This window comes from Protobothrops mucrosquamatus, unplaced genomic scaffold (assembly GCF_001527695.2).
Source record: "Protobothrops mucrosquamatus isolate PMUCROS unplaced genomic scaffold, P.Mucros_1.0 scaffold24, whole genome shotgun sequence".
Lineage (NCBI taxonomy): Eukaryota > Metazoa > Chordata > Lepidosauria > Squamata > Viperidae > Protobothrops > Protobothrops mucrosquamatus.
In genome coordinates, this window is record NW_015386409.1 from 539,015 (window position 1) to 551,756 (window position 12,742).

The window sequence follows — 12,742 nt, forward strand, 5'->3', positions numbered from 1 at the left end:
GAAAATACAAAAATGTACAGGAATAAATCACTCGCCCCCACTTCAGACCGCGAGATTAGTGCCTGAAGAAGGCAATGCGCATGCGTGCCTGGGCGGAGACAATAGAGGGGGGGGGGGTTGTGTGTTTGTTTGTGTGTATTTGAACTCCTGTAATTTTCCAAGCCGCGCGGTTGAAGGCCTCTGAAAGTTCACGTCCGACGTACTGAAGAGCACCACAACGTCCTACCCTTTCCTAATTAACCCAGCTCTTTGGGTTCATACACAATAATTGAAAGATAAAACTGCTCGTGGATTTGGCTTCCTGCACGTTGCAGAGTTGGACTAGAACGGTGGTGTCCAAGCAATAGGCCGCTTTTAAGACTTGTGGACTTCAACTCCCAGAACTCCCCAGCCAGCATGGTTGGCGAGGGAATTCTGGGAGTTGAAGTCCACAAGTCCCTGGACTAGACTGATCCCTGCCGTCCCTTCCACTCTATGTGACCCTCTTTCGCTGTTGGATTTCATACAATGTCTTGAGCCACACATTATCTAACAAGATTTTAGGAGGCCACTTCCGGGCTTTTTCAGGCTAGGTGCTGCTAGGCAACTGAGCCGCTCGCCCGGGAGGAAGGAAAAGAAGGGACGCTTTGAGGCGGCGGCTTGCGAGGCTTGAGCAGGGATGAAGTTTACAGACTACTGCCTCAGCTCCGAGGGAGCCGAAGTTATTTTAGCAACATCCAGCGATGAAATGTACCCGCCGGAAAACGTCATTGACGGGTGAGTCTTGAGTCTCCGGGGTCGCGTTGAATATTGGAAAGGATTGACTGATTCCTTTTAAGATGAGTGGACTTCAACTCCCAAAATTGGGGGATTGAGTGGAAGCTGGAGAAACACTTTTTTTTTTTTTTGAACATTATGAATGTTAAAATCATGTTAAAGTTGCCAAGGTGGAAAAACACTGCCTGTGGAAAAGTGGAAGATGGAGAAAATCCTGCCTTTGGAAAAACAAAGTGGAAAGCACTGGTTTCAGAAAAGGCCAGGTCTCAAGAATGGTGACAAGAATTCACGATTTAAAATAAACTGTTTGTTACATTATATGTTCAGTATTATTTGTCTGTTTATTTATTTGTTAAATTTATTTGCCTTCTATTCCCCCTTGGGGCTAAGCAAGGCAGCTTGCAATAATATAGCTTCCTTTTCCCCAGATAAAGCAAAGGAAAGTATATTTTTCTGTTTCTCAGGTTATCCCCACAGCAACATTTTGAAGTAGGCTAGGCTAAGAAATATGGGTAGGTTCATCCATATGAGTGAGTATTGTGCTAAGCCATGGTTTGTTTAACTGTGTTGAAACACAGTTTCATACATAGCCTATCGTGTATAATTGCATTTTATTCTCTCCTAATAGGCGACCTGAAACCTTTTGGACCACAACTGGGATGTTTCCTCAGGAATTTATTATTTCCTTTCATAAATGTGTGACCATTAGCAAACTGACAATTCAGTGTTACTTAGGTAAGTTATAATATGTTTGTGTTTTCAAATTATATGTCTTTTCTGCAATTTTATCTTCTTTTCATGTACTGTTCCATAATATAGTTGTATACTTCATATAATAAAAAATAGTCATGCATTTATATTTGGGAATACTCTATAGACATTTCCATTTTAGAAGAATTGGGCCATGGCTCATAATATTTTTATATACTATATTCATAAGAAAGTATTGGTTATTATTAATATGAGTTGCGGAGGCAATTCTCTTTATAATTATAATTCTTTGTGGGTATGTTTGCTTGTGTGTTTTTTCCTAAGTAATTTATTTTTGATACCTCTATAACTAATTGCATCTTTGAATGTAAAATGAGATATTACAACTCTTCCATACTTGTATGCTAGGATGGATACCTTTAATTTCTGATTAATATGAAGCTATCCTGTAATGGGGACTTTGCAACAAGAATAACCCATCATGTTTTTGGTGACAAAAACATGCTAATATCATTAAATCAAATTACATGTAGTCCTTGACTTATGATCACAATTGAGCCCCACATTTCTGTTGCTAAATGAGAGATTTGTTAAGTGAGTTTTACTCCATTTTTCTTGCCACAGTTGTTAATCGGTGCAGTTGTTAATAACATGGTTGTTAAGTGAATGTGGCTTCCCTCTTGCCTTTGCTTATCAGAAGGCCACAAAAGTGATCATTTGATCTCAGGACCCTACAACCATAAATATGAGTCAGTTGGCAAGCATCTAAATTTTGAATACATGACCATGGGAATGCTGCAAAGGTCAAAAAGTGTGAGAAATGGTCACACTTTTTCCAGTGCCGCTGTAACTTTGAATGGCCACTAAACTATTGTAAGTCGAGGACTACCTTCTCTTCTGTGAATTTAACAAGTTTCTTGGAAAGAGAGATTGAAGAAATTATCTGGGTTTAAACTCTGGTATTTGGAAATGAGATCCACCCTGAAAAAGGCTGTGTACTTGTTGCTGCATTCAAACAACCTATTTTACTCTATTCGACAAATTATGGGGTTTTTTCAGCGCTTTTAATACTGAACAGTCATTTCAAAGGAAGCTCTAGTTCAGGGGTTTTCAAACGTGGCCCTTTTATGACTTGTGGACTTCAACTCCAAGAATTCTGGGAGTTGAAGTCCACAAGTCATAAAAGGGCCAAGTTTGAAGACCCCTGCTCTAGTTTGTGGTATGTATGGTACTGTAGGTCTATACAGTCTATACAGCTATGTGGGAGATAGGAAATGTGTGTGATTTTCTTTTGTTTGGGTGATCCCTAGACCCCATTTGATTGCATGTTTTTGAAAATTGTGGCCTAGCTTCCCAACGTTTTGGGGGGGAAAATGCCCCAAACTGCTGTATGCCCTAAAATAGGATGAGCACAATTAAAGAAAGGAAAAGCCCTTTCCAAACCCAGATTNGTGTCCATAACAAATTATTTTTGTACATGGAGGGGAATATATTGACCACATATTTCACACGCTCCTCACATTTGACATAGCCTAGCTTTCTTTGTATTGTAATAGTTCTGTATCTGATAATTTTCTCTGGTGAATTGTAAAAATGAAATTAGTCTTCTTACAAGTGCACTTGTGTTAAAGCTAAGAATTATTTTATTAATAGTTTTGAAATATTAAGGTGGAACTAGTATTCTTACAATTAATATTTTTTAAAAATATTTTCTTTAGTGAAGAAGTTACGCATTGAAAAAAGTGTATCTAAAAATCCAGTTGATTTTGAAAAATGCATTGAAAAAGGTAATTATACTTAATATTGTTATGATTCAGTGAACGATCATAATCTACTACTGAATTCAATCAAGTCTGAGGACTATGGTTATTGAAAAGAAATTCTGTTGATCTCAGTTTTTGTATAACATTAGACTAATAGTATAGAATTAAAAGTTCAAAGGAGATATTGTAATCTGCAGAACCAAAGACTATTTCAATATATTTTAGAAGTTAAGTTGTTGTACTTAGCAAACAGCAGTTGATTCTTTGTAATGCATCATCCAATTATCAATTTCAGGTATGCTCTGAATTGAAGCTGACCTTTTCTTTGACAGGTGACCATAGGTAAAAGTCAGTGGCCCAAATTCTTCTCTACCTTATTTGGGAAGAATGTCTGCAACAGCGGATGATATTTTAAATTCTATTTCTCTTTTTCATGATATATACCACTATGAAATATATATATTTCATAATAATAATAATAATAATAAAGTTGGAAGGGAGCTTGGAGGTCATGTAGTCCAACCCCCTGCTCAGGCAGGAAACCCTATACCATTTCGGATAAATGGCTGTCCAGTCTCTTCTTAAAAACTTCCAGTGTTGGAGCATTCACAGCTTCTAGAGGCAGGTTGTTCCATTAGTTAATTGTTCTAACTGTCAGGAAGTTTCTCCTTAGTTCTAGGTTGCTTCTCTTGATTAGTTTCCATCCGTTGCTTCTTGTCCTGCCTTCAGTTATATATGGTATATATGGATGGATAGACGGACAGACACATACTGTAATAGAATAATATACCAATAAGGGCTATCTCTACCTCTGAGGTTTTTAAGTGGAGGCTTTACAGCCTTCTCTCATGAATGATTTAATTGCTTTTCCTGCACATTGCAGAGAGTTGGACTAGATGATTCTTGTGGCCCCTTCCAACTCTGCAACTATGTGACTATGATTCTGAGATACATACATCAAAATATGAATGCTGACTATGAATATATGAATCTTCACTGGCTGCCAGTTAATGTGCTTAGAAATTAAAGAGTGGGTAAACCAACTTAAATCAAGAAACCCACAAGGTAATGATTTTTTAATGGCAAAATGTATATGTAACAATTTAGAATGGTGAATCCCAGTTTTAGTCACCCCCTTCTTTTTCACTGATGGTTTACAATGATTTCAAAAGACTGGGGTACAAGAGTAATAGTCCCTTTTATAAAAATAGGGGATGGGACATACTAGCTATCACCCTAATAGTCTACTAAGCATTATTAGCAATATTTATGCCAAATATTTAAATACAAAAATAGTGGATTGGCTAGAAGTAGAACAAGTCCAGAGAAATAGGCTGATGTTAGCCATAATCGCTGTTCCTTTGATCTTGCCTTTATTTTACAATATCTGGCAGAAAGGTGTATGGCTAAAGTAGGATTTGCCTATATACTGCTTCTGTTGAGTTTAAGTTTGCCTTCTACTTGATATCTGGGCCTAATAAATCAGATCAAGTCATCAATTACATTATAGATAAATGTCTGTTATTATTGCTGCTTGAGCTTCATGAAAAAGCTTACCTAAAATCTAATTTACTTCACAAAGTTACACAACTAAAGCAATACCTTGGTATGGGAAGATAGATAGGATTGTATGTTGGCACCACTGTTATTTACTTTTTACATAAACTCTGACCATCTATCTGAACACCCTAATCTTCCCCCCACAACAGTAGCTCATATGTTTCAATAAGTCAAATATGTAGTTTTATCTCAGACTTTCATTGGACTAGAACATGCCCTAAGATCGCTAACTATGCACTGTAGAGACTGGGCAAAGGCAAAAATATTGATATTGGCTAAACATATTAAAAATTCAAAAGTAGCAACTTAAATGGCCAACAAATCAAATAGATATCTTGTTAGAGGTACGATTAGTTGACTTGATTTTTTTAACTGGCTTAAGTACTAGTTCCAGTAAAGATGTAAGATTTATATTTTACATTTATATTCATATTTCAATTATTTTCTACAGTTAAATTATACAATTTTTATTTTCAGAACTGCAGTGTAAAGATGGAGAACTACAAATAGAAGATTTTTCTGTAAGTATCTTTCATTTAGTATTAACACATTATAAAATATTGCATTTTTTTTTTAAAAAAATAGAAGTTTGAAAATATTAGATTGACATTGTAATCTGAAGAAGAGTTTTAGAAAAATCTGAAAAATATTCTTATGTTTACATTATGATATAAGCCTCTTAACAATTGGCAGCACTTAAGCAATCCTGGCTAATCCTAAACATGATTAAAGCTGGGTACTTCTTAGATGGGAGAACTCCAAGAACTACTAGGACCATACGCTGGTTAGGTAACTTAAAAATGAACAAAGAGAATAGCAAACCACTTCCATATTGCTGGAAATAAAACTATGTGTTCCTATTGTTACCAGGAGCTGAGCTCAGCTTGATGGATGATGATATTATTATTATTATTATTATTATTATTATTATTATTATTATTATTATTATTATTATTATTATTATTATTATCATCATTATCATCATCATCATCATCATCATTATTATCATCATCATCATGGCATGATCTGAGTGAAAAACTAAAATACACAAGCCCCATATATCTGAAATTACTGAATTACTGCTAGTGAATATTGAGACATGTTTTCAAAGTTTGCTCACATTAATTAGTTACTTATTTACATGATGCACATCTAAGCATATTTACTGAGAAGCAAGTTCCACTATGCTAGTGGAACTGTTGGGTTACATGTTTTTTTTAAATATTGTAGGCTCTGTACTGTATTATATATAGGACTGTTAAGATGCATTCATGAATGTTGACATCTTAGCATTTTGGATGTTATTGTAATTTTAGATTTGCGTGTAAATAGGGAACTGTAGTTGAAATTACATACAAATATTTAACTTCAAGATATGTAGTTATTCATTCTCTAAGGTTGATCATTTTTACAGATAAATGTCAAGCAAAATAGTAATAATGTAGGAACATTCTGTTCCTAACAAGCTTTTAAAGTATCCAAAACATCTGCCAGCAAATCATGGCTGGGATATCAGAATATAATAATATTTTATAATGCCACAGTAATGTAGTACTTCATATATACCATTTTCAACATTTAACAACAAATCTTTAAATGCACTGAATATGTTTATTCATGTACACTGAAACTTTCCTGTGGGAATTAATATTTTAAAATGCTGTTATTCATTACATCATACCTATAGTTTAAGGTTGTTAATATTTTTTTTCTTTGATAGTTTCCTGAGATCCAAGCTACATATCTTCGAATCATCATTTTATCTGCTTCTGATGCTTTTGTGTCAGTTCATAGGGTGATAGCGGAAGGACTATCACAAGAAAGTTAAATTCAGTATTCAGATTATAACATATTAAACATTAAACCTTTTTAAAAATGTAGCTGGCATTAATGACTCTTAAGTACTTTAACTACTGTTGGTATTTAATCTTTTCAATGTAAATTTGTTAAAAAAATTTCAACAATGAACATTATTTAAATATTAAATATGATAATATTTATATGTTGATGTATGGTATATTATAGATGAAATGGAGTAATAAACAAGAATCTTCTTTCATCAAACCCTCTGGTATGTTGCCCAATATCTTCTGTGCTTCTTAATTGATAAGAAATAGAGTTAATTTAGTCTGGGGCAATCTTTCTTTTAGACCACCAGGTTCCACTCCATCATTTTATCTTATGCTATATCATAAAATTATACCATATTTAAAGAAAACAAGTTCAAGCTGGACAAAGATTTTTGGACCAAGTTTAATATTGCATCTTGTTTCTATAAATATTTTTCCGTATCAGGTCATAATCCTCTATGTTTTAAATTATGACTATCATAAACAAATATTAATAGAAACAAAAATAAGAAAATTATTACAACTATTCCATTCAGAAAATTCTTCTCTGCAGACACCTTTAAAAGTCCTGTTCTTAAGTGGTTTGGGTTCAAAGGATCCAATGCATCAGCACATGCTAGGAGTTTCATGAGAACAATCATGCATGTTTGTCTGTTACAAATGTCAGCTGGTTCTGCAGCAATGTTTTCCAGAAATTTGATTCTATACATGTACAAAGATTGCTTCTGTTCAGATCCACAGACTAACGGTTACAAATACAGCTTTTATAGAAGAAATATAATTGGGAAATGTACACTGTTGCATTCCTGTTACTAAAGAAGAGATTGTTGCTCTATTTGACTATCTAGGGGCTGTTGTATATAAGCGATCCATCATATTATCTTGACTATGTCAGTTGAATGCTTTGCTTCATTAAAAAATTCACCACAAAGATGTTTTCAAATGTGTAAAGCGGTTTGTGCATCTACTGCTGGCCATTCCAAGAATGCAGATAAGCATTGGCAGATAATCCAGGGTAAATATATTAAATAGATCTTAAGTTATTGTTTAATTGAGAGTTCATGACTGCTGAATATTAATGATGTAAGGTTTTCACCATTATGTTTCCAAATAAATACAGCCTTTTACAAATAAAAATACTTTTAAAAATGTAATCAGGCAATGGAGTGTACGTGCTGCTCACAAATAGATTGCATTGAGGTGTTTTTTTACATATAAAATTGTTCCAAAAATTCACGAACTTCTTGTGGGCAATACTTCCAAGGTCCTGGTCTACCCTGTAAAAGGAAAAATAAATACCATGACTAATTTCTAAGGACGGGAATATAAAGTGTAGGCAAGGGATGTAAAATAATATAAAAAGAATAATTATAAAATAAATAGATTAAAAGATTAGGCTTTTCATGAAAGCATATGGCGTAAGAATATGAGCATGTAGCAGTGATAGGATACCAATTATTTCAGAATTGAATAGAAAAGATTATATTTTCCCATTGAATTAGATGCCACTATTTTTCTCAGTCATGGAAAATAAACAGCAAAACATAAGATGTTCTATGAAAATATGCATAATAATGCATATTTAAAACAATTTTCCCCAAAACTAAACTTGTCTCTCCCACAGGGTCTCACGTACATGTTTAGCTTTGCAAACAACCAACCTTATTGTAATAGCTTTTCTTTTTTACCTTATACACAACTTTTCCCTTTTGAAGTACATACAGTCTCTCAGGCAGAGCAGCATATTTGTTACTGCTCAGGTTTTCCATTGTGTCTAAAACCACTGGACATAAAGGATGCTGTTTTAGGAGCATCTGTGCAGCCGCTATACGATCTTGGAGAGTTCGGTGACTTTTAATGACAATATTGTTCTTAAAGGCCCATCCATCTAAAATAAAGAATAATTCATCTAATCCATCCAAAATAAAGAATAATTCTAACAAGAATTAGACTATTGATTGGATATATTCATGCTTTTGGTACTGTCCATGGGGTTTTCATGGCAAAGAAAGAAGGGGATGACAGAGAATGAGGTGGCTGGATGGAGTCACTGAAGCAGTAGGCATGAGCTTAAATGGACTCCAGAAGATGGTAGAGGACAGGAAGGCCTGGAGGAACATTGTCCATGGGGTCGCGATGGGTCGGACACGACTTTGCAACTAACAACAACAACATTCATGCTTACATTTAATAGTAGAAGTGGGATCTGTAAGAGCCCAGAACTTCTTGGTTTTTGTACTGTAACAACTCCACTTTTATTCCTATTTTCCTTTTTCTTCCAGAAGTACAAACCCATGAAACCTGTTCAGTCTTATGGGCTATTATCATGCCTAAACCTAAGTTGACTCTACAATTGTCTTATCATCTTCCAGAGTCTGCTGGCTGATAAATACACAGGGAAACCATGGCTTTGATACTATGAATTTTATTAATTTTTTGGTTCTATTCATGCAGATAAAATGTTATTAGGTGTCAGAGAAAGCAGTGAGGATGCTATCTCTTAGCTGTTGGATCTCAACAGCAATCTTTCTTAAATTACATTTGACTTAGACAATCAAATATTGTGGGGGGGATGTTTTTGGAGACTATATATACAGTATTAGATGCACTATAATTGTTCTCCAAGTTAAATTAGCTTCCTCTGTCACATAATATTAAATCTGCTCCATTAAACTCTATGGTTTATATTTAAGAAGAAATGCACCCAGATTGGTAGCCTGGAATACAATTATTTACAATCTAGTGAGTGTAGATTTTTAGCACACTTGCCTTACCTGAGGCATGAGCTTCTTCAATGTAGATTACAAGAAAGTCTGCTACAGATTTGAAATCTTCAACAAGTTTATTAAACTCGCCAAATTTGAATATGAATGAAGGTCAGGTACAACTTCCAAATGTTAGAACCAAAGGCCTGTTACCTGCAAGAAGCACAGATCAGTCTTGAAGGGTAAAGATGAGAATAAGGATTGTTATAGTTCTCATATTTATTAGGGAGTTATTTGCAGTTAAAATGCTACATATACAGTAATTTTAAGAATTTGGTCACATTTTTGTCCATATGAGATACCTAATATTTAGGGGCCGATTAATATAACATTTGAGAGATTTAAAAGGGCCAAATACTTTAACAGTAGACTTTTATTTTTGTGCCATTTTGAACAAGTTCCCAGAACTAGCTGGGGAATTCTGGGAGTTAAAGTCCACACATCTTAAAGGCACTGAGGTTGAAAAACATTGGTCTAGAAGCCTCCAAGTATTCATTCCAAAACACGAAACCTTTATTATTAAGACCCTGCTAATGTCACATGAATAATTTTGCCAGGATATTTTATGATGGTACAATTCTAATTCTCAATAAACATTATGGGATAAAGAACAACATATTTTGTTTTACATAATCAGCATCTGCATGTTGTATTATAATGTTGTGTGTATTCAGCAGCATGTATTTCATTTTAAAATGTCCCCTTTCCATATTTTCTGAAGCTAACAATAATTGCAAGCAGAGCAAAGATTTAGAACCTTATTGGCATCACCAATAAAAAATCCTCTAATTAAAATGATCTCTTCAATATTGCCTCTGTTTGAAGGAATTTTATGATATGGTTAGCTATTTTTGTCTTTTAACTTATGTTTGTATTTGCAGTAGAATTGTATACTATAATGTTTTGATTTTTATTTGAGTATCTGTACAATCTCTCTTGATCTAAGTGATGACAACCTTGAGTCTGTTCACAATAAAACTAAGCCAGGATTTATTGAAGAAACCATAGTAGCTTGATTCACATCACAGTGAAGCAAAAACATCAAATTATAAAATTATCTCTTGTTCTTCACATCACCCTTTATTGATTTCCTATCAAATGTAACTTTGTTTCTCTAAAGTATTTTGATTCAATTACCTATGGCAACTATTGGAATATGCAAAATAAGTGTACAACGCTGGTTGTATACAAGTTGGGTTTTATGTTAATTTCCAAAGCAGTGCAGTTAATTAGTTACTATGAAGTAGAAGCCAATAACTTATGAATATGTTAAGAGAGAGGGCAAAGTGCAGTTGTGTTTGTGCTGATATGTATCTGATTTGTTCAAGCTTTATCATGCTCTGTTTCTTTTCTGTGAAGGCATTTGTTATAGTTTTTAAGAAAACAAATCTGAGGTATAGATTGAACACATTTATTTGAATGTGTGTATCCTTTGACCCAGTAATACATGCATATGCATAATCTTGTATACAATATGTAATTTTATGTACAGTATGCAATAGCATAAGTTACTTATGAGAGTCATTTTGCCTGCATCAATCATACATATATTAAGTTAAATTATTTTCTGTTAATATGTCAAAATTAAACTACTCAACAAGTCTAGTGCCATCTTAACACTTTCCCCAATTATGTTGACATCTTTTATGTCAATTTCACCTGCATGAAAAAAATGAACTCTTTCTGTCAGTAGAGCAGTAGTCAGTAGAGCAGAATTAGTACCCTGATTTTGAAATTCACTTATGTTATTAGCAAATGCCATATTTCTCAAAAACATCCTGGTGTTTACTTACCTTGCATGAAATCCAGAATGCGATGAATTTTCCCACTGAGATCTGCTACAGGGGTGTTAGGAGCAGGACAGCCCTGAAAGGCTTCATCTTCCAGCCTTTTCCATTTGACTTTCAAGACAAAGAGTAAGTAGGGGAAGCTGAAGAAAGTTGGACCCCAATTTTCATACATGAATTTTGGGTTGCTACTCTTTTCTCTCTGCTTCAGGAGATATCTCTTCACAGTACCTGGGAAGAAGAACATACAGATTTTACCAATAATAGTAGACAGGCACACATGCAGAAGAATCCAGGATCTCTGCATAAATCTCTTCATTCTGAACCTCTTGGCAGAAGGAGAGACTGCTGTATTCTGCAAAGTAGAATTCAATGTGGAGCAAAGTGAAAGGGGGAAAAAAGGAGAGCCGGAGCTAAAGTTAATAATTGCTAGGCTCGTTAGCTGCCTCAAATGACCAACATCATAACAGTTATCAGTTCTTTACCTTGAAGAAAATCCAAAGCCTTTAACAGAATGTTGGTTAAAATAAATAATGTTGTAAGGTCCAACATGTTCGAAAACAAGGATTATATAATCTACTTAGGAGTTGAAATCCAGAGAAATCTTTCCAGGAAATAATTGTAATACTAGATTTCTTCCTTGCAAAATTAATGACCCTACTCCTCTAGAGGGTTTAATCAAAATATAAAACCATCTAGGGCAGCAAGTCTCATTGATTTCAATAGATTTTGCGTTGCTATCAAGTATTCAGAAGTTTATCTTGTTTTTATCTTGCTTATCCTTCAAGGAATACAAATGTGGGATATTTAGGACTTTCTATTTATCATTATAAGACTCTTTTACAATAGACTAGGTTGGAAGAGACATCCAAGACCACGCCTGGAATACTTCATCCAACTTATTTTGATCATGTTCGCAATTCCCACAATTTGTTTTAGCAATGAACAGTCCACTATTTTTGTTTTTGAGCATCAACTGCTTTTTGAAATATGTAGGGTGTTGCCTGCATGTTCAGGTCTGACTTTTTCACAAGTGTAGCAATGCCCTCCCTTATTTATAAATACTGGTACTGGGTGTTCCATCAGTGCGTAAGTGTTTTTCAAACTGGGCAACCCTAAGATGTGTGGACTTCAACTCCCAGAATTCCCCAGCTATGCAATTTTTCTTTTTGAAACCAGACAAGCTAGTAGTTACGCTGACTGGGGAATTCTGAAAATTGGATTCACATGTCTTGAAGTTGTCAAGTTTGAAAAGCATGCTGTAAGAGATTGTGCAAAAACTTGCGAATAATGGAAGGAATGCTGACAATAAACCACCAAGAGATAGGAGTTTGTTTCTGAACAAACCTATCAAATTTTCTAAGATTATTATTATATCTCTAAATTTGACAATAAAAAATTCTTAAATAAATCTGTACAGTTTGTATCTTGCTGGAAGTGCCTTGAGAAGTGCTTATCTGTACAGTGTACAGTTCTTCTAATCTACATCATATCTCACAAAATAGTAACCACACCAAATATTACTTCTGGGTTTCCAGGGATAGGGATAT

At 34.5% G+C, this 12,742-nt stretch overlaps 2 protein-coding genes across 2 annotated transcripts; one reads left to right on the forward strand and one right to left on the reverse strand.

The window, feature by feature from the left end:
* Positions 1-439: 439 nt before the first annotated feature.
* HSPB11 (heat shock protein family B (small) member 11) lies at positions 440-6,851 on the forward strand. The gene is made up of 5 exons (XM_015810880.1): positions 440-756; positions 1,385-1,491; positions 3,186-3,254; positions 5,268-5,311; positions 6,511-6,851. The coding sequence occupies exons 1-5, from the start codon at positions 659-661 to the stop codon at positions 6,616-6,618; spliced, it is 426 nt and encodes a 141-aa protein (XP_015666366.1). The 5' UTR covers positions 440-658; the 3' UTR covers positions 6,619-6,851.
* Positions 6,852-7,848: 997 nt separating this feature from the next.
* DIO1 (iodothyronine deiodinase 1) lies at positions 7,849-11,511 on the reverse strand. The gene is made up of 4 exons (XM_029283124.1): positions 11,199-11,511; positions 9,415-9,558; positions 8,329-8,528; positions 7,849-7,917 (listed from the first exon to the last, which is right to left on the reverse strand). The coding sequence occupies exons 1-4, from the start codon at positions 11,509-11,511 to the stop codon at positions 7,849-7,851; spliced, it is 726 nt and encodes a 241-aa protein (XP_029138957.1).
* Between the last annotated feature and the right edge of the window lie 1,231 nt (positions 11,512-12,742).

Excerpts from the sequence above, each read along its gene's own strand:
- HSPB11 (XM_015810880.1), top strand. The coding sequence starts at position 659 with ATGAAGTTTACAGACTACTGCCTCAGCTCCGAGGGAGCCGAAGTTATT. Across the intron at positions 757-1,384 it reads CCGGAAAACGTCATTGACGG|GCGACCTGAAACCTTTTGGA; the intron begins GTGAGTCTTGAG and ends CTCTCCTAATAG. Across the intron at positions 5,312-6,510 it reads TACAAATAGAAGATTTTTCT|TTTCCTGAGATCCAAGCTAC; the intron begins GTAAGTATCTTT and ends TTTCTTTGATAG.